The 22181-nt window shown below is 47.6% G+C and overlaps 1 protein-coding gene across 2 annotated transcripts; it reads right to left on the bottom strand.

The window, feature by feature from the left end:
* Positions 1 to 3255: 3255 nt before the first annotated feature.
* AMER2 (APC membrane recruitment protein 2) lies at positions 3256 to 5579 on the bottom strand. 2 transcript variants are annotated; one of them, XM_021678236.1, is made up of 2 exons: positions 4757 to 5579; positions 3510 to 4378 (listed from the first exon to the last, which is right to left on the bottom strand). In XM_021678236.1, exons 1-2 carry the CDS (start codon positions 5577 to 5579, stop codon positions 3510 to 3512), a joined length of 1692 nt encoding a protein of 563 aa, XP_021533911.1. The 2 variants fall into 2 exon arrangements, with proteins under 2 accessions (XP_021533910.1, XP_021533911.1); XM_021678235.1 differs by having other exon boundaries at positions 3256 to 5579.
* Positions 5580 to 22181: the final 16602 nt, after the last annotated feature.

The raw sequence follows: 22181 nt of genomic DNA, 5'->3' as shown, positions 1-22181 counted from the left end.
GGTTATTTGAATATTCATTTAAGTGCAAATACTTCAAAACTACTTCTGAGATTAAGGAAGAAAGGCTTTAGACCCAGTAAGTCATCACTCTCATAGATGTTAAACACTTTGTATTCAAATAGGAAGATAATTTGTGGAAAACGTATCTAAAGGAAGTTCTTAATGTCCCATCTGTCATTGTTGTCATTAGGTGAAATAATAAAAATCTTTTTCCTCTAGCAATTGTTGAAAACGCTGTAGTAAAATTTCTCCCAGTCGTGCTGATGGAAGAATAAAAGCATCCAGCTGCCATTAGTACTGATGCTAGAGTAGTTCAAGTAGCATTGTCTGTGTAATGTAGTTATTAAAGTCAGGCTGTCTTTGTGCAGAGCTATTAAACTCACTGATAAATTCAGGGCCAACAACTGATTTGACATTTTCCTCTCTAATTTGTCCAGCTCTCTGACTAAAGAGACCTAATCAACTAAGCATCTCAGAATCACACACACACAGCAAAGGTATCATCAGCCCATATTTAATCTTCCATTAAAAAAAATCAGCAAATATGGCCAAATTAGGAAATGTATTAATAATAATTGGAATATAATTGGAATATAAATCTATTAAAATGCTGGAGGGAAAAAAAAGCAATCTCCAGGAACATGAATGAGAGAAAGTAGCCCTTGGGGCGCGCGCCCACACACACACACACACACACACACACACACACACACAAAGCAAGCAACTGTGGGTGGAAAAGGTTAAGATGCAGGCTTCCTGCATTGGTCCTGATTTCCCATCTAGCTACCGAGGCCATTTAATTAATTGCCTTCATCCTTCATTTGACTGGTGTGGGTGGAATTCTTAAAGATGAGAGTTTTTTAAAAGTGGAAAACATATGGAAAAGAGAAAATATTTTACATCTTGTATAACTGGTTAATAGGCAGGGGGAAATGAAGGTAAGCTTTGCTGACATTTTCCTTTACTTATAACAAGAAGACACAGCATAGTGGTATAATGGCAGAAATAAGCCCCCAAAATTATGAAAGCAAAACTAGTTTGTCCCAGTGCTAACAAAATAGATTTATCAATAGATTGCCTTTACTGTTAGAATATTCTCATCCGTACTTCAGGTACTCCTAACTTTCCTGTACAATTGAACAAATGAACAAATATAACTCTGTCATGGATTCACACAGAGGAGAAGATAACCCTCACAAGAAAATGCACAAGAAGAAAATAAACATCCTTTGTTTTACGGCTAGGAATAAAATTTATGTTCTTTACATTCACTGGGGGAAGATGAATGCATTTGGAGTCTAAATCAAATTTAAATCCCTTTCTCAAGACAGAAATAATTTGTAAAATATTTCCGAGTGTACAGTACATGCCTTTGTCTGTTAGTTTGTGCACAGTTGAGTGCATAAGCACATGTGAGTGTGAGTGGCTTGATGAATTCCTGTTGGTGGGTTCAGAGTGCTTAAGGCTATGTCTGATTATAGGACCTCATCTGTATAAGGAAATTAAATATTAAAACAGTACTTTGAAATAACATTAAGGATCTGACACAATGCAATAAAAGCCAGTAATCTGACTACTAAAGAAATTCAACAAATCTCTACCACCTCTTCTCATTGAATCATTGCAAATTTAAAATGGGGAACGATTTACTTTATGCTACTGGCTCAAATTTGTTTGCCTTTGATGTCCATTTATTTTGTTCCTTTCGTACTATTAAAACAGGTTTCCATATACTTAACTTGCCTCTTTCCTTCCTTTATAAAATAGAAAACAAGCGTAGAAAGCATATAATATCAGTTCATTACTTAGGCAATCTCTCTGGAAAATGGGAGCTATATAGAAGTGTTTGTGCCATTCGTATGCATGTAGTTTTGCTTGAAAATGTCTAATCTTCCTGATACCACGAATCCATTCCTAGTAGAAGCTCCGGTCTTTTGATTAAACACACTCAAGTGCATTTCAAAGAGGATATTATATAATCATTAGATGCTAATAACATTCCAGGAACTGCTTCAGTTAATCACTCAAACTATCCAGGCATATGGTAACCCGTCCTGAAATCAATGTCTCATCTAAAATAATAGAAAATATACATATAAGGAAACCACTTTTCAAAAAAAAATCTTGACGTAGAGTGTTTATGATATACACTTGCCAGTGTCATATTCTGAACACACCTGTCTCAATCATGAATCTATAAAGCAAAAGTCAAATAACATGAAAAACTGTATTTTTCTATTGTTTTTTTTTTAAAATATGTTCCTCATTTGGGACTCCCCATATTGTAGAATGGTTGAATCCAAAATTTTTATAACCAAGGTAAAAATCTCTGAAAACCAGGATTGAGAGTGAGAAGCAAATAGTCTTTTACCCAAGACAAGACAGAAACATTCCTCTGGGACATCAACACAATAGACTTTTTTTTTTTTTCCTGCATTGAGAGCCAGAGATCCCATATAAAACAAAAACAGAATTGCTTTCGGTTACAGTACATAAAAGAACATCAGTGGTCCGGGACAGTTATCATAACTAGTTATAAAACCAGATTTTAAATTCGAGGTTACTGACAGATTATAAAATGTTAACAGCTGGATAAACTGTAAAATATGCATTATCTACACATGAAAATGTTACAGTTTATAAATGCTAAAATACTGTGTCTATTGGCATTTTAGTGAAATCTTTCCCTGATCCTCATTTCTTCCCTGGGTGGGAAAGAAAAAGAAAAAGAAAAAGAAAAAACCTTCTCTGCTGAGCTTCTTATTTCTCCCCAAACAGAGGATCTAAACCAACCAAACCAAAATGCTCCTTTATTGTCCTAGTGGTAGATATTGACCTATTTGCATACCCAGCAACTGAAAGTAGGCAAGTTTTTGGCCAATCAGTGATCCCCTCTGCTCATCAGGTAAATACCTGGCTCTTTCAGCTTTGCAGGTGTTTCCCACACAGTGATACAGCAAAAGGTCTTTTTTCTTTTCTTTCTCTCTCTCTCTCTTTTTTTCCTGGAAAGAAAAAGGAAAAGAAGGAAAGAAGGAAGGAAGGAAGGAAGGAAAGTGTCATGGAAGAGGAAGGGCTCCTCTGGTGTTGGCAGTCGTTCCTCCAGGCCCTCTCTGGGCCCTGGCCCCGCCAAATATCATGGCATGATGCTTACATAGGTTTGGTTAAGTCCTGTTTTCTGCAAAGGCAAGTAAAGGTGACTTCCAAGTGTTCAGTGCATCAAAGGAAAAAAGGAAAAAAGAAAAAAGTGATTTTTTTTTTTAAAGTTAAAAAACTAAAAGTGCTTGAAAATAATTCTCAGGGAACTTATCTGGAGAGGAGAATCCCATGTGTAGCACCCCCTCTCTGGTGTATCCTGCCCCTGCTGGCGGCACAGAGACCTCCTCGGTCTAGGCTCTGGAGCTGGGATGGTCCTAAAAGCCTTTCTTTAGGAGAAGCAAAACTTTTTGAGTGGTTTCCAGGGAAAGTTGTATTCCTTGACATGGGGTCCGTCCACCTTGGCTTCGGAGACCTCACAACTTTTTGGCACTGTCATGGCACGCCGCTGCCCGGAGGGTGGTCCCAGCCAAACCCCGGTTGCTGACCCTGCGGACCAGCACTTTGGAAACTGGGATTTTTGTTCTGGGCATCTCACTCCTGACTGGTTGCTGGTGCACTACGGGATGGCTGGATGGAAGGTTCGCGAGGTGCTTGATGCTGATAGGGATTTTAGAGTCCTTCAGCAAACTGCCTGGTGTTCGCAGTGGACAGGTGATGGTGACTGGAGACACAGGCTTTAACCGGGACAAGCAGGATGTCTCCTCGTTGGCGGCAACGACGGCCGGGCTTCCATCCGGATCTGCGTAGAGATCGTAGAGCGCGTCTCCGCTGTAGCTATCCCGGGGGATGCCCGCCTTTTTGCAGCTGCCCGCGCTGTCTTCCTCCGGGCCCGGAGTGGTGGAATCCCAGTAGCCCTCGTCACTATTGGGGATGCCTTCCTGCTGCTCCTTCTCGGGCTGTTTAGGCTCCTCCTTGGGATGGAGCTCGATGGGAATCCGGTTGAGCCTCTTGTGCTTGCCCAAGGACACGTCCTTGGCCCCTTCCGCACACCTGGCGTCTTTGGACGTCTCGGCCACCACCTTGGTTTCCAGGGCTGCCGCCGCCTTGGCCGCTCCCTCTTGGGGCCCTGGTCCTTGGTCCTCAGTCTGGGAGAGCATGTCCCAGAATTCCTGGAGATAGGTGTCGTCCAGCTCCTCCGGGCTCGCCATCTCCTCCCCTCCTCCTTGGTAGGCCACCACGCCGGGGTTCTTTTTAGAGAGAACTGGTTTGCCTGGCCCGGGGGCATGCTTGTCACAGCTGGGACCTGCCTCGTCCTCTTGGTCTGCAATAATATCTCCACAGCCTGTAAGAGAGTCAAAGCTTTTCAGTGAAGTCACGTCAGAAAACATCAAACAAATACGATCGGCCGATGGGTCTGAGGGTGGATCAACAGAGGAAGGGTCAGGGACGGCCGCCGCTCGGCCGCTGCCGCATTCCGAGTCGACAAGGGGCACGGTCTTTACCGGAACGTCACCTGTCCTGGAGGCATCCTCGGCCGTCTGGACCTCCCCAGCGCCCAGCTCGGGGGGTGCCCGGGGCTTCTCGGCGCGCGGATGCCCCGCGGCGTCCTCTCCCCGGGCGCTTTCGGCCTTAGGGACCCCGGGGCTGTGGGCCTCTCGGCGGTCCGGCACGTGGGCGCTATCGGCGGAGGCCGGCCCCGGCTCTCCCCCTCCGAGCTCACCTGCTGGGTCTCGCGGCGCGTCCCTGCAGGGCTTCTCCGGCTCGCCGGCGGGTCCGGGCGTTTCCTCCTTGACGCACTCCAGGCTGGCGGTGAGCGAGCCCGGCAGGATGAGGCCGCCCGGGGCCCCCGCGCGCTCGCCCTTCGCCTCCGCCTTGGCCCGCTTGTCCTTCTTGTGCCAGCGCATGCTGCTGAAGAGCCCCTTCAGCCCTCTCTTTTGTTTGCCGCCAGCCTTGCTCGCGTCCGCCGGCTCGCCCTTGCCGTTCTCCGATCGCCCGTTCTTCTTCAGCAGGGAGAAGAAGCTGTGCGACTTCGCCACCGAGCTGTTGGCCAGGGAGCCCACGCCGGTCCCGGCCGCCCTGGGGGGACCCGGGTTCGGCCGCCCCCCGCTGCGGCCACCCCCGCCGCCGCCGCCCCCGCTGTCGCCCCCGCCGCGCGGCTCCTCCTTCTTGCTGCTCTCCAGCACCACCACCTCCGCTAAGCCGTCGTGGGTCCGGCTCCTCACCATGCCCGTCGGACCCGAGCCTTTCCCATCCCCTTTGTTTTTGACCCCAAAAATGCTGGGCATGGTGCCACCCGATTTCCTCTTCTTGAATAATTTGAAAGCAGCTTTATTAATCTTCCCCGACGGCTGCTCGGCGGCCGGCGTTTCGGCAGCACAATCACAATGCAAGTCCATGTCTGCCGCGAGGGTCCGGGCCCCGGCCTCCTCCTTCCTCCTGCAGACCCCCGCGGACGCGAGATCGCCGCCGCCGCCGCCGCCGCGCTCGCTGACAGCCTCGCGGCCGCCGCCGCCGCCGCCGCCGCTGCTCCTGCTTGTCTCCATGGAAACCGAGCGGGCTAAGCAGCTTTCGTCAGCCGTGGGCTCGCGCCAGGCCACTGTCATCCGTATTCTAAATCAACCTGAGCCACTCTCGCTGCTACCGCAGCCACCGCCGCCGCTGCAGCCAAAGAAACACACAGGAAACACCATCTCCCCTCCCGCCAAGGGCTTATATAATACCCTAACCCACTTCGGATCCGACTTGGCTTTGTGCTGCATAGTTTGTGTGTGTGTGTGTGTGTGTGTGTGTGTGTGTGTGGCAAGAGCAGGCAACAGAGCCTCGAGTCGATTGCAGAAATTAGAGTCGTCTGTATGGAATTCAGATTCCATCCAATCTTACCCACCTTCGGATTCCTCCTCTAGATAGGCTCTTTCCAGAAGCCCAATCGTGGATCACAAGATACCCCCAAAATGGACAAAGAAATTCAACCCAGTACACGATGGTTATTCCTCTGAGCGCCTATCTGGACTTCATGAGTCTTTATGTCTTTCGCGAGCCTTTCATGTCTGTCCTTATCATTTGGGCACCAAGCCCAGCAGGCATGGACTGTGCCTGTTTACATCTGTGTCTTGTCCACCGCTGAGCACAGTCTCCGGGTGGATGTTGAATCCTTACTAATGCGGTTCTGATTCTTGCTGCAAAAACACCAGCCATCAGTAGAATACCAATTAGCAACTCTCTGCAAGGAAAGTGCAACAGTTCTGTAAGGTGGGAGTTGACTGGTCCTTAGGGACAACCCTGGCTTTTATCCCAGGTCCCAGCTCCTGGGGCTCAGGTCACAGAAGCCACTGCCTAGCCTGCATTTTGTCACAATGGATGAGTGGAGGAGGGAGGACACAGTTTGAGAATCTCCACAGGCCTCCAGGGTCTGCCTTCTTCTTCTTTTCCATTATGCAGGACATGGGCTTTACTCCTGCCCCCCACTGCTGCCACCCTCTACCCCCTTCACTATCCCCCCAGGGCTTCCTGCGGCCCCTTTCCCCTATGGGACATGGAAAAGCCTGGCAGGATGCTGAGTGCCCAGGAGTCTCTGCAGCTGCTCTGACCCACATAATCTGGGGAAAATGGAAACCTTGTCCCAGGGAACAGCCCAATCTGGGGATCTTTTCTGTAATCTGACTTCGAAGGTGACTGCTAATATTGTAACCTTGACACCTAATTTCCTGATCCTAACTGAAGGCTTATTAACAATAAAAGAAGAAATTTGAAGAAGCACGTACATATGTATATATATAATTTATATATGTTTAATACTTAATAATATGTGATAAAGATGTAATATTAACATATCATTTATTTTATTCATAAATATTATTTAGCAATATGTGATATTTACATATATGTGAATATCCATCTTTTCCCTAATCATCTCCAGCTTCATTTTTTATGAGCTACTTGCATTATACCCAGAAACTCCATTCTCTCTGGGTTGAAGTCGGAGTTTTACTAATAACATTTGGCCAAGGCAGGTCCTATAGCATGGAACACAGTTGGTTTGAATTTAGGCCTGGGGGTTGTTAGCTGTATACTTGCCGTTCTCTGTTGATTTTTATCAAGAACATTGTTTTATAAAATTTAAAAAATAAGGAGTTTGGATTCAGGAGAGGTTTTCATTCTCAGCATTTTTTTTTAAGATTTATTTATTTATTTATTTTAGAGAGAGAGAGACAGACAGCATATGAGTGGGAAGAGGGGCGGAAGGGAAAGGGAACAGAATCTTGAGCAGACTCCCTGCTGAGCTTGCAGTCCAACTCGGGGCTTGATCCCACGACCTGAGACCATGACCCAGAGACCATGACCTGAGCGGAAACCAAGAGTTGGACACTCAACCAACTGAGCCACCCAGGCACCCCCATTCTCAGCATTTGAATCTGACCAGGTCTCTCCCACTATCGGCACACATGTCCCCAGGACAGGGTGTAAAACTGAGACCAGAGAGGCTTTTGCCAGGTCTAACTGACCACTTGCCATGATGAATCAAGGTCCTCATTGCCTTGGGGAGGGAAGAGGTTATGAAGAACTATAAAGAGAAATGCATTTGTTATTTCTTCACAAGCTTTTGAAGGCAGTCAAAAATCTTTTTTAGTTCTTTTACACACACATACAATTGCTCTGATTGGTGGGTTACTACCTAACTGTGTCAGTCTGAAAGAGTTTTTGACGGGAATCAGGAAAAAATGAAGTAGCCTGTGAAAAGTCTCCCCTTCTCCATACCTGAGCCTGACGTTGGGAGAAGGTGGACTGCTTATTCTTTTTTTTTTTTTTTAAGATTTTTATTTATTTGACAGAGACACAGCAAGAGAGGGAACACAAGCAGGGGGAGTGGGAGAGGGAGAAGCAGACATCCCGCCGAGCAGGAAGCCCAATGCAGGGCTCGATCCCAGGACCCTGGGATCATGACCTGAGCCGAAGGCAGACGTGCAACGACTGAGCCACCCAGGCACCCCTGGACCACTTATTTGGCAGAGAGCTGGCCTATCAGGACAGGCCAGTGTGAGTCTCATTTACATGACAGTCCTTGCCCCCCCCCCCCCCCCCCCATGGAAACCCGTGGCCAGGAATTTGGGATGGGTATCATTCCTTTGAGATACAGACTTCAAACAAAGAGAAAGGGACAAAGCAGTCTTCAGTCTGGGGAAGATGCTGTGATGGCGAGTCCCTGGCCCTGAGGCAGAAGAAAACAAGGACAATCCAAACCATCCTCATCCGAGGGCCCCGGGCAAGGGGAGCTTTAGAAGCCATGGTGTGAATGGGGACCTTCGAATATTCTCAGACCCAAGATCCTTGGGGACTATCAGAAAAAGGAGAGTGCAGCCAGCCTACAGGGATCTTACCAGAAAAATCAGACACATGGTGGGAGAGCACCTCTTTCCCAGGGCCCAGGAGCCAGCGAGGGAGGCGGATGGTTAGTTCTAGCCCAACTGCTGGGTGGCAGATTGAAGCCAAAGGCCATGTTATGAACCATCTCAAGGGTTTACTCACACCTTAAATCGCTCTTCACAGTCAAGAGTCAGGGAAGCAAAATCTGTATTTGCACAAAATGGTGACTTTTGTCCCTGAAAGATAGATCATGACAGTGAAGATAATTTTACCAGTGAGGATAATTTTATCCCTGTTTGGGGTTATAGTTTCCTCTTTCATTCTTTCTCCCCTACTCCACCACGGCCCCCAACCACTTCCCAAATCTACCATTTGAGAGAGCAAACAGAAAATTAGAGTAGAAAGGAGCTGAGGATAAATGTTTCAGAAAAACGTTGTTTCAGAATGATAGGATGGTTTGCAAATGTGAACAGCAAGCGGGTTTTGCTGGAGACATGTGCATGCTTTTCTTTTTTGGCACAAGGGAGTGTTTATTATTCAGTCAGGGCTTTTCTCTCCGGGTAGCGAGCATCTTTGGAGGAGGATAATCAAAACAAGAAGAAAAGATAAGAGAAACACAGGAGGAATCATTTGAGAGCTTACCATCATCTTCATCGTCATTATCATCATCATCATCATCAATTCCCTTTTCAGGGTGTCTTCTGACCAGCCTAGCTCCAGTCTGTGTCCTAAGCTTATTGGGTGGAATTTTCTATCTGAGGGGAACCACCCAGAATATTCTACAGAGAAAGCTGGGGGAGGAGCTACCCTTCAAGCCAGGGAGCAGCTGCTACTCTGGACCTCCCCTTGTCACAGCATTCCCGTTAAGAAGGCTGCTGGCTTTACCTTACATTTGCCTACGGTCTTTAAAGGGATAATGCTTAGCCAATGACATTTGGAAATGATACTTGAACTGGGACCAACACCTTCTGTCTCCAGACCACTTAGCCTGTTCTGGACCCCAGCCCAATTGGCCATGTTGCCTTCCCACTCTCGTCCATCTCCACCCCCACCCCACCCCACCATGATTAGCCTCTAGGGCGAGCTGAGTGAAGACCCTCAAATGTCTTTGTTATGAGGACCATCAGGAGGCGCTCCAGCTTTGCCAACCTTGACTCATCCTGCAGTTGACTCTGTCCATGTGGCCAAGGTCTATCCTTGCCCTCCAAGGGCCTCACACACAAGCTGAGACAACAAGATGAAGTGCACAGTTGCCAGGGGAGAGATGTGTGAATGCCCCTTGCCAGGGAGCCCGACCCAGGGGTCCATGCTACTGGCATTTTGCTGTACCCTCCTTTCTGTGAAGAGAGCTCTAGGCAAGTGCTTGACAGAAGAGGACTAGAGAGGTCTGAGCACCTGCTGAGGCTAGACTGAAGTTCTTATGTTCTTATTTGCATATTTTGATTCCTGATCTGTCCTGAACATGTCTTTCAGTGTGGGATAATAACTGTTCTGGGTATATGCTTACACAGAGGAGAAATTCTTTTCTAATTAGTAACATGCAATGTCAAAAGAGCCCCCAATTCGTCATTTTCCACATCAACCCTTGAGCACAGCTGAGGCGGCTGAGGGGAAAGCGCTCCTCTCAAGAGGAGACAGAAGCCCACCTGGGCTCTGGAATGGCCAGGAAGCTCAGGGGCGGAGGTGTTCTGGGTTCTGCAGGTCACCACTCATAAGGTGTCACCCTGGCCCAGCCCCCGCCGGTTTGTACCTGGATTGTAGAGCAAGAGGGTATGAAGAAAAGACCAAACAAAAGCAAAATGAGCACTTGTCTCTAATGTTGGGGGTTCTCGGGGGGCACAGGCCATGCGGAAGCTGCCAATGCTGGTATCGGGGTAGCTCCCGTGCCTCTCTCTTAGCTTCTGGTTCTTTCTGGCCATCACTGGCATCCCTTGGGGCCCCTTCCAGCTGTCAGTGCCAAGGTGGGTGCAAGGAAGGCAAAACGAGGCAGAATGAGGTCAGCTGCCTCCATCTTCACATGATGTTCTCCCTCTGGTGTCTGTCTGTGTCTCCCCTCCTTTTATGAGAGCACCAGTCACACGGCACCATGGGCCCACCCCACTCCAGCATCACTTCATCTTAATTTTATATCTTTGGGGCACCTGGGTGGCTCAGTTGGTTAAGCGACTGCCTTCGGCTCGGGTCATGATCCTGGAGTCCCGGGATCGAGTCCCGCATCGGGCTCCCTGCTCGGCAGGGAGTCTGCTTCTCCCTCTGACCCTCCCCCTCTCATGCTCTCTCTTTCTCTCTCATTCTCGCTCTCAAATAAATAAATAAAATCTTTAAAAAAAATTTATATCTTTGTCACAGTGGCAAAGATCCTATTTCCAAATAAGGTCACATTCTCAGGTATCCAGGGGTTAGGACATCAACGTAGCTTTGGGGGCCACAGTTCAACCCATAATAAGCAGCACGGCCAGCGGTGCTGACAGCATCCACGTCACCTTTATCCTTCGGCACAGCCACCAGTGCCCTCGCACAGACAGTAATGTGCTTGGACTCGCTTCGGTGGGTTCAGCTTGGGCAAGGGCTGCTCCAGCAAGTGTGGGCTCTTGGCAGATTGCAAGGTTGGGGATGGCACTCCAGGGGTGGCCAGCAGCGAGGGGACAGCACCAGAGCCAGCCAGAGCGCACAAGAAAGAAAATGACGTCAGCCCAGACTGGACGTTGGCACACACATGTGAGAGCCCCTGGGTCCGCCGGGACTAACCAGGAGGAGCCTCGAGGGCTGTCCGGCTGGGAAAGAATAAGAGAAACACTATGGCTATTGTTGTTCTCCAATTTCCTGCATGTAAGCCAGGGTGGCCTGGCAAAGGGGTTACACCATAACCGTTGGGCTTCTCCTTCCCATAATTCCCTTTTCTCCTGGCCCACTCTTTGGTCAGAGCTACTCTTAGAAAATATTCCATCTCAGATTGCAGAGTGGGGTGCGGCCCCTTCCAGCTGTCAGTGCCAAGGTGGGTGCAAAGAAGCCAAAACCAGGCAAAATGAGGTCGGACAGCAGAGGCCATGTGGACGGGATGCCAGGGCTTTGGGCATGGATGAATGCACGTTAGGGAGAGGCCAAACTCAGCAGTGGGAATCATCTGATTCCAGAGAGGGTGCAAACTACAGCCAGAGTCCAAGAGATGGCCCACAGGTGTTAATGAGGGTGCAAGGCACAGGAATTCAAGATCGAGAGCCTAGAGGGGCTGCAAGAAATGAATTCAAGCCCAAGCACCTGCTCCCTTGGGTGTACTCTCTCTCATCTTAAAGACATTCTACTGTGTCTCTGCTTCTTGACACACAGTAGCATCACACACGGGGTTGGTCCGGCCCTCTCAGCAGATAGACAGTAAGCACGAACCAGCCCGTGCAGGTACGGTAGGCCCTCTGCCCAGGTTTGTCCTTCCCACCTGGTTTCCTGTCACACGAGCAACCCGCTCTCTGCCACAGCATCTCCTCATTGCAGCCATGACACCTTCTGGATCGCTGGCTCCCTTTCTCAGCTACTTCAACCTCACTCTCAGAAACACAAAGAGTTCCTTTGCTTTCCCATGCCACTCCGGTTCTGCCCCTGCCCCACGTCATAACATCTACTCCCCTGTCCCTGCCATGATGGCACAGGGAACATACATAAGTGCTTCAGACAGATAGTAGCAGGGTCCTTCCTAGTCTCAGCTCCTAAGCTCATGGCAACATGGGCCTTTGGAGCTAACCTGGATGGACCATGCAGAGCCCCTTCTTATTAAAGACCCTAGCACCCTCTCTTCCTCTCCAACTTCTTTTCTCCCATCCCCAAAGCTTTGGGGTCTAAAGTAGTCTGGGCCAGCAAAACACATGCATGTCCTTTTAAATTGATCCCTGAGGTTGGAACCTTGGCTCTTAAAGTTTAAATGACCCTGCCTCATGTAAGTAAAAAAAAAAAACCTTATACCCAAAGATACTGCCATGGGCTTTAAAAGCTTATTTTGAACTTGAAAAAGAGTCTTATCTTGTTTTTGTTTTCTTTTTTCTGCATCTTTGCCTACCTCTTCTACTCTAACTTCCCAGCCCCATCCCATCCCTAACCCCCTACACACAACACACAAGCACACTTGCTCTCCTAGTCTTTATTCCAGCAAGTCTGAGCAAATTCCCTGAATATGTTACTGTGCACCTGCTTTGTACACACCGAGGCTCTCACTTGGGGGACTACGCAGCCCATGTATCCCGTGCATTCCCCACGTCATGGCTGGGACCCTGGTTCCTCTGTGTCTCTATGAGGTGCAGCAGATTCCCATGATACATCACACACAATCAGGCATTTTCTGCACAGCCTCCATCATCGTGGTGCCCCAGGGCCCACTTCCCATAAACTGACTCTGACTTGGAGGGACTGAGCGTTGGGTTGACAGGGAAGAGTGTAGTTCTGTCCTCTGTGACCAGCAGAGCTGCAAGGGAGTAGCTCAGTCATCTTAGTCAGAGGCTGATAACTCACTTTCTGGGGCCATCATCTCCCCTTTTTGAGTTACATGATATGGGGGGGAGGTTACTTCCCTTGATATTCTAAACAGTAACTTAGGATGGTGTTAGCTTCTGTAATAGGTCCTCCAAAATAATGACTCAACCTAACAGAAGTCGATTTCTTGCTCACTTACCAGTTCTAGGTAGGTATCCAAGTCAATAGAGCGGGGGTTTCTTCCATGTGATCACCCAGAGTCTCAGGCTTCACGCCTCATATCTCCCCGGGGGTCCTGTCACCATCCGCATCTAGTCGGTTGTTGGGAAAGGGATCCTGGAAGAAGCTTCGACTCAGAAGTGGTGCATATCACTTCCTCTCATATTCCAACGGTGACAGCTAGTCATATGGCCACATCTAGCTACAAGAAAGCGTGGGAAATATGGTCTAACCATGTGCCTCGCCACATCCCTATTACTATGGAAGGAGAGAATAGATTAGAGCAGATAGCTAGCAGAATTTGCTAGCAAATCAGCCCACTCTGCAGCTGTTCTGGGGAAAGGAAACACCCCACATCCCCCAGTGGGCTCACTTTCCTCCATGCTTCCTCCTGCCACAAGACCGTTCATTCGATCTCCAGACCCTCACGTTCCAGTCTCTGTCACTCAGTCCCGGCTTGCTCCATTTCCTTTAGCCTTCTCCTTTGGAGAGAATATTTTTTGGTCAAAACAAATACGTTTAGCAAATGTTTGAAATAGACTCAAGTGAATGAACACCTACCTGACTGCAGCCACTGCCACCTCTGGACTATTTTAGAAAGGGCCTTCATGTTGCCTTAGCTGCATCCATTAGTATTTATTGTGTGCCTACTTTATGCTGGGGGCCGTCATGAATAAGCTGTGACCCTGTCCTTGATGGCAACCAGGAGACTCCCCAGTGTGAGAAACCTCCAGCCGACTGGACTGACAGCACCTTTGTTTCCTCTCAGGTGCTAGGCCAGTGGGATCAGGCCTCAGCAGTGTAAGTGTTTGTTTTTTCTCCTTTGGGAAAAAAAAAAATCTATGTTTTCCTCCATGATGGGTTAATCCCCAAATAGTCAGGCTTACTTTGGTCCCAGTGCCTAACCACCTACTGGGTTTTCTGCATGTGCTTTAGGTTCAGTCCCTGATCCGGCTTCATGCAGCTTACATTTATGTTTCATTTCCATCCACCACAACAAGGTTACTTCTTTCAAAAGAGAAATCTCGGCAGATGTATTCATTCCGGGATGTTTCCTGGACACACACCAGTGAGCTCATTAGCCCAAGCTAACCATGAGGCTTTTCTCCCCCTCTTTTCTTCTCCTTTTTTTTTTTTTTTCAGTTTGTAACACAGAGCAAGATCATGTGGTCCCCTAGCAGCTGATTCCTGTATGTGCAGGGAGCAGGGACTGAAATTACCCTCAAGAAGGAGGGTTGTGCTTCCTAAACATGCATACTTCTTCAGAGTGTCTGTTTTTGTTTAGCGAAGACTGAAGCTCAAATGGGAAATTTCTAGGTCAGCTATACTTTGCTCTAATAGGGGGAGAGTCTAGCCAAAAAGCACAGCAAAACTATGGCCTGCGCTTTTTGCAGTGTCTTGTCTGATTACCCAATTATTATATTACAGCTCAGATTAGGAAGGGATTAGCCCCTGAGGTTGGACAGATGGAGAGCACTATTAAAATACCCCATGTGGGGTTTCAGAGTAAGTAGCAAAGTGACCACCTGTCCCTGTTTCTTGGGTCAGTCTGTCCTCATTTAGAGCCCCAGGATCGCCGTCTTTGATGCCAATGTGTGGAGAAACTGAATAGCACAGGAAGCAAGCTGGGGCCCCGCCCCCGTTCACCCAGAACTTCTGCCCTCCTGTTTCTTTCTCCCTGTCTTGTGCCCTGCCCTAGAATGACCTGGCAAGAAACAGTCAGCTGAATGGCAAGTGATTTTGGAGTTGTTATTTCTCAGGGCCCTTGGGAGCAGGTCTGGGACATTTTATTAGTTCATAACAGATAGGACAATTCCCATGCCAGACCTCCTTTTCCTTCGTTAACTTCTGAATGGGCAGCCCCTCCTTTCTTGAACTTCTGTAATTCAGGAGTTACATGGGGCTGCTTCTTGAGCTCAGAAGCTGGAGAGAAGTAAGATCTGTCCTGTGTCTTTGTGCCTTTTCGCCCCTGTATTCGGGGAGCTTGGGACGGTCTCTGTACCACCTTGCTGCGCAAGGAAGCTGAGTGGCTTGGGCCTCGTGTTCCAGCCTTGAATTCACAAGCAGAAAGGTGCTCTAAGCAGTTCGTTCAATAATTAATAAGCCACTTAGCTTTTCTGCTTTAACTCTTTCATCTTACAGGAATGGTGATGCTGACCTCATACGGATGTGTACAGGAACATTAATGGTTGATGAGAAAACATTATGCCAAGTAAAATATGTTGGTAATCTCAAAATTGTAATGATCTAGCCAGATGAGTACGTTTTTCTTCTATATCTAGCTCAAGTAATTCAAGAAAAGCGTATTGAACACATTGAGTGCCTCCTCCATCAAAAACTTGGCCCCAACATGACAGGACATACAATCTTAAGGTTGACGGGGTCATCAATCCCCAAACTCTACAAACAGCCACCCATTCATGATTGGAAATCTCCAGGGAAGGGGGCTTCACCACATCCAGAAGCAGCTTACTCCATGTTTGGACAATTCCACTAGAGAATTTTTTAAAAAAAGAGTTGAATTATTTTGTATCTTCACAGCTTACACCCCTTAGTCCTATTACTACGCTAGTACTGACCAGTTTTTATGGGCCAGGTATTATTCCAAGGGATTCTCATGCCTTATTTAATCCTCACAGTAATCGTGAGGTTTACCCTCCCTATTTTACAGAAAAGGAAACTGGGGCAAAGAAGATAAATGATTTGCTCAAGATGTAATATCTAGCAAACAGTCTGGCTCCATAGTCTACCTTCTTAATCACTGTTTTGATGATCTGTTGCTGAGTAACATACCACTCTAAAACTTAGTGGCTTCAAACAATGACAGTCTTATTTGCTCACAATTTTGTGGATCAGATATTTTGTCAGGGTTCAGTGAGGTGAATCTTCCGCTCCACCTGGCATCCACTGAGGTCTGTCACAGATTGCAATGTGAAGGCGGCTAGAACTGGGCCCGAAATTGAACATTTCAATCAGCAAAGGTGAAAGCTGCCTAACTGGTAAGGGCCAGCTTCAGAAGTTATATATCACCATATCCACCAAATTCTATTGGTCAAAATAAGTCCCAGGGTGGCCTGGATTCAAGGGCAGGATAACTAAACTCAGCGTCTTTATTGGAGAGTGGCAAGACCATAGCATAAAAGAACATGTGAGATGAGAAAGCTTATTATGGCCATCAGAGAGAATACCATCTACCAAAACTGCTGCAACTTCTTTTTTTTCTAGAAAATAAGTTCATACATACTTCCAAATGACACCTCTTCCAGAAACTACCTTTCAAGTATCTCTGAGACTTTGGTTTTTTAGGGTAGCCTTCTTTGTTCTTGAACTGTTCCTTATCATTCTATCATTTTCCTGTGACGGACCCGAGAATTTAGTGTCCTATTCCAGGGTGTGCCTAGGCACACAGAACAGACTGACCATCACCTCCGGTCTTCTAGATATGGATATTGAATCAAAGGGCAATTTGACTGCCACACGGCATCACATAGAAATTCTGTCACCTGAAATGTGTTACCTCTCACTCCATCCCTGTGCAATTATTTTGAGGGACCCAAGTTAAATTTCATTTTATGGAATTTGGCCTGATGCTCTGATTCATCCGGCCTTTCTAGATCCTAATTTTGTGTTCCACTAATTTCCTGCTCCTCTGCAGCTTTCAGCCAAACCTACGTTTGGCTCATGACTTACCTCTTCCTTCCACATCTTTTTCCAAGTCCCTGACAAGACTACAGGCCCACCATTCAGAGACAAGCAGAAAGCTCTGAGGAACGTCACTTTAAAAAAACCTCTCTCCACGCTAACATCTGGCCATTGATCTGCACGTTTGCAAACCGGGAGGGCAGATTTGTTCGGGCATTTGTGGATTCACTAACTTGTCTTGCTGTGCATCCAACCCACCTTTTCACACCTTGTCTCAGGAGGGCCAGAAGAACCACTGCTAGCACGTCCACCAGGTTCCGGAGACGTCCCGCTCTTCGCATTTCTCTGGTGTGTGCCACAACCAGAGTACGTACGGGCAGCAAAAGAAACTAGGTCGGTCCGAAGGCTCTCACTGAGCCCCGGCTGACTCCCGGTGATCACAGCCTCCCCTCCCCGAATCATTCTGCTAGGGCGCCGCGCTGGGCTCTGCCCCACCGCCCCCACCTTCGGCCTGTTCCTGAACACCAGCACACTGTTCACCCACTGGCAGCCTCCTGGCACTTGTCTGTTTTCCAGACCTCCCCAGAGAGCGTCTCAGTGGCGCAGTCACGGAATTGAATCACAGCAGCTCTTAGAACCTGATCCCCTTACGAATCTGGGTCAGGAGACACAACGTGAGAGTGGCAGGGGCTGCCCCCTGTGCTTGGGCAATGTGGGCTCCTGCTGTCCTGCAATACTGATGGCATGGCAGGGTAAGAAAGGCAGAGTCTACCTTCAGACGGCTTACAGTGTAGTTCAAGGGGGACGTGTGCATGTTAATGACAATAATAGAACCCCTGCCTTTAGGGGATGAAAGCGAGGCATTACAAGCCTATAAGACAAATTATTTCTACTTGGGCAGAATAAAAAAAAAAGGTTCTTGGAGGCGGTGGCTGGTAGAGCAGATTCTAAATAGCAGGTGAGTGCTAGCGAGGACACAGAGAAATGGCTGTCACGCTCCCTGTTTGCGGACATTCTTGAAAACAACCAGGTGGTGGTGTAACGGATTCCTTTAAGATGCTTATACTATCTGACCTAGTGCTTTGTGTGCCCGAGGAATTAACCTAAATACAAAGTTATTCAAAATGTTACTTAAATGACAGTGCCATTTAATGGAACACTAGACAACCATCAAAAGACTGTGAGCGTCAACCTGATATCAGCTCTGGGACCGAGAGGTCCTCCCCTTGTCTTGCAGATATCTGATGAACATGGCCTGGTTCTCCGCTCCACAATTTATGACAAGGCAATTCTTTCCCACTAATTGTGTAGATTACCAAGAGCTTCCTTCCTTCCAAGTGCCTTTTTCCTGCCAATGCTCTGTCCGGGGCTGCCTAATTCAGCTTCCACTCTCCCCACAAGCATTTTGTGATTTGGGTGATTTACTGTCGTGAGGAGCCATCAAGGGGGCTCAGATTGCACAAGCCAGCTCCCCCTCACTCTCACACACTTGCTCCCTGGAGTAACTGACAAAGTATGCCCCCCACTCCTCCCCAGAGCTTTCTTCTCAATAAAGGCGAATTTTTCCCTAAAAGGAATTCTTGTGTCAGTTGCTAATAATATACATTTCCCCCTCACATTACTGTAGGAAGAATTTTTTATGACATGAGAAAATGCTTATGATAACACAAGCTAAGCAGGAAAAAAGCAAGATACAATCTTAAAATTCTACCCAGTATCATCTCAATTATGTAAAACAATATGCATCAAGGAGCAAGTTTAATCAAACAGAAACAGTGGCCATCTTGGTAATGGGGGTCTGAGATTTTCGTTCTTCTTTATATACATTGCTACGTTTTCCGAGTCTTTAAAGATAATGAAAGTATTTGGAGTCCAAGTTCTTGGGAGAGTAATATAATTTGGAAAGTCAAGAAGTGAAGAAAAGCCAGCGTGGCACAGGAAAGGCGGGCTACCACCCCTGCCCTATGCGGCGGGTGCGCTCCTAAATGGTGCCCGGCCCCCCTTGCTTTGCGTGGATGAGCTCCAGCCTGCAAGTGAAAGCTTGACTAGTGATCTGACTTCTCGTCCTGTTGGCAGACTGCCTCCGTGACACCTGGCGCCTGCGCAGGATTTCTGGGAGGACAGGGCTTCCGCCGGTCGGACACCTGTGCCTGCGACGCGCAGGATGCACCTGCTGGTCTCCTCCCAGCGCTCAGGCTGCAGTTTACCTCCCCTCGGGCTTGACCGCCAGGGGCGCTGTATAATGTACGCCCTTACCTTCTTTTGTAAGCCTAGCAAGACTAAGGGAGTTAACCTGGGCAAACTCTCTTTGTTTTTTTTTTTGTTGTTGTTTTTTTACCTCTGCTCAACATTTAGCTTCCGACTAACCTACCACCATCCCCCCCAGATGTAAAAAAGGAGCCTCTGTGCAGCTCACGGGCCGGTTTCCTGGGGAAACGTGAGGATCCGTGAGCACAGGGAAGGACCACGGGTATTTCCGTCTGAAGCCATTTCTCGGAATTTTCACGGAAATACCTCGCAGCCACACACAACCTTACTGTCGTGGATGTGTGGGGAGCACAACAGCTATTCACAGCTCGTCCGAGGATAGACACAGAGCTTATCGGTGGGCGGCACCCCGATTCCTTTCTCTCTTCTCTTCCTCCCTCCAGCTACACAAAGCACTGGAAGAAAACGTTTTCCCCATTAATGATGTGCACGAAATTGCTTGTAGGTGGTGCGAGCAGACACTGTTCTTTTATGTCTTTAAATCATTACAAGAGGTTGGTTCTCTGCATAAGCTGAGAAGAGTTTCTTCTTGCACCTGTGAGCATGACAGTGCTCTGTCACTCCCACTGAGGGGGATTGCCCTCATTCATGTGTGAAACGTTGTGTTTCCAGAGTACGGCTCCTCTCACTTCATACAGTAGGTCTCCTGAGCTTGCTTCTGTTTCTCCCCACTACCCCCTCGCAGGCAGGAGCAACGCCTGCCTGAGAAGCCAGGCAAGACTTCTCTGTTCTTGTACAGACAGAGGGAGGTACTGGAAAAGAAAGGGACCACGGCTGCATGTGCAGCCCCCAGGAAGGAAGAGCCAGTGCAGCTGAGAGTCAGGAAGGGAACCGTCACAAAAGAAAGAAGGAGAGGGGAGCAAGAGGGAGAACCCTCTGGTAGATTCCAAACCAAGGCAGGACCTGGTCTCTGCCTCCTTTCTGGTTCTTCTCACTTGGCACATTCCAGCGGGGAACCAGGTCCCAGCAGCCAGGTGGTTTGGGGAAGCCTCAACTTTTTATACCCTGTTCTTGGGGCGCAAATACGGCATCAAGACAATTCTCCTAGTCTTCCTTTCTAACCAGATTATGATCTAAGCCCTTCCTCCGTAGAAAGTCTGGAAGGTTCTAAATAAGGGGGTGATAAGAACTGACATTTTCAGAATACCTCCTGGCCAACATGTGGAGGTTAGATTTGGAGGACAAGGAGGACATGGGGAGGCCAGTTAGGGGCTGTTCAGCAATCCAAGGAGGGCTGCTGGTGGTTTGGACTAAGGTGGGGGCAACTGAGAGGAGTGGGAGGAGGCATCGTGTGCTAACAGACTGAGTTCTCAGCCCTCCCAAGTTAAACAGTAGCCATTGCAAAGCTGGATGTGACATCTATGATGACCACCGCTACATTTAATCACTACTATTGAGTCAGTAATTTACTGAGCTCAGTAAAGGAAAGTAAGACAAAAGGCCTACCCTCAAAGCTGCTTGTAAAAGCTAAAACGGAAGATTCTGCATCTGACCAGATGTGACGAGTGCCTTGAGAAGTACAACACAGAGGAATTAAAACTTTCCAACGGGGAAAACAATCACTGCCTGGGGCAATCTAGGAGTGCTTCCATGGAGCAGGCCCAGATGTGTTGAACTGTGAAGGATGAGGGTCTTGGTGAGCATACAAGGGGAGGAAGTCTTTCTAGGAAAAGTGCTGGCAAATGGGATAGGAATACCACGGGGACAGGAAAGCATCAAGTGTTTTCAAAAGTCACGAGTGGTGGTTTGGGCTGGAGGGTAAGATCCACACAAAGGAGTCCTTGCTGGAAGAGAAAATCTGAAGGTAGATTAAGATCAGTTTCAGGAAGCTATAAGTGCCAAGTGCAAGAATTTACTCTGTGGGCTGAGGGTTTTTGAGCAGGAGGGTGTTGGAGCTGAAGACAGTTTACTGCTGTCTATTGCAGGTGGCTGAAGGAGGCAAAGCCGGGACTTGGAGGTCAGTCACAGGTCTGTCTCTAGATGGGAAAAGAAACTAGATTCGAGAAATCCTCTGGGTGTGGAGCCATGATTGTCATTTTCTGGTTGAATGCGAAAAAGAGAGGAAAAGAGGACAGGGAACTAAAGCGTGCTGAGGTTTCATGACTAGGAGAGCGGGGAGCTGCTATTGGTTTCTAACTGAATTTCAGGTGCACCTGGCACCCCAGGGTGGAGGTACCTCTCAGGTACATGCAGGTGCACAGCTAACACCCAGGGACACCAGGGCTGGGATCCCAGCCTGAGTCTTCTTCTTGGAGATAAGACTCAAAGCACGGGAGTGCATGAAATGGCCAAGAAAGGATAATGTAGAAGCAGAGAGGAGGGACAGAGAAAGGCTGCGGGTAAGGAGCTATAAGGAGACAGGTTATCAAGATAGTTGCTTGATACTTTGATCGACTGATCTTTAACTTGCTTGGCACTGGATGCCACCCCTGGCACATAGCTGGCTTGATAACGTTCCAAATGACTCTCTGGCTTGCTTGTCTGGGGATTCTGTCTCTACTGCATTGGACACTATGATGCCCAAGGAATAGAATTTACTGTTGCTGAGAAAGATCTTTGACAAAATTTCTGTTGTAGAATTTGGTCCATGAGCTTGCTAAGCCTCAAGGTTTGTTGTTGTTGTTGTTTTTTAATCAGATGATAGCTCTGAATTTTTAGGCTTCCAGAACTCTATAAATGGTATTTATGTTTTCCAGGCTATCTCGAAGTCATTCAATGATAATCAACCCCTAGGCTGGTGTACCTTTTGGTATTTTTTGGTTTGTGATAGTGCATTTCCTTTCGTGAATACTACTTCTAGGGATTGTATCATGCTGTATTTATGTATATCAAGATAAAAAAAATCGTGCCCACCTGGTAAATAATCCAATCGTGTATGCATTATGTACAAAATGCACTTACTATGGACCTCAGCCATCACTTCCTGAGTTCAGATCTTTATTCACTTATGATGGGATTAAGTCCCAATAAACCCATCATAAATTGAAAATATCATAAATTGAAAATGCATTTAATACACCTAAACTATCGAACATCGTAGCTTTGCCTAGTCTACCATAAAGGTGCTCAGAACCTTTACACTAGCCTCCAGTTGGGCAAAATCATCTAACACAAAGCCTATTTTATAACAAAGTATGAATATCTCCTGTAATGTTTGAGTTCTGTGCTGAAAGTGACAAATAGCATGGTCGTCTGGG

The sequence above is a fragment of the Neomonachus schauinslandi genome, chromosome 3 (genome assembly GCF_002201575.2).
Source record: "Neomonachus schauinslandi chromosome 3, ASM220157v2, whole genome shotgun sequence".
In the NCBI taxonomy this organism is placed as follows: Eukaryota; Metazoa; Chordata; class Mammalia; order Carnivora; family Phocidae; genus Neomonachus; species Neomonachus schauinslandi.
The sequence above is the reverse complement of the archived record's forward strand: the minus strand, read 5'-3'. Positions and strand labels throughout refer to the sequence as shown.

What these genes read in the sequence shown, in the direction of transcription:
- AMER2 (XM_021678235.1), bottom strand. Translation starts at nt 5,579, where the DNA reads ATGGAGACAAGCAGGAGCAGCGGCGGCGGCGGCGGCGGCGGCCGCGAG.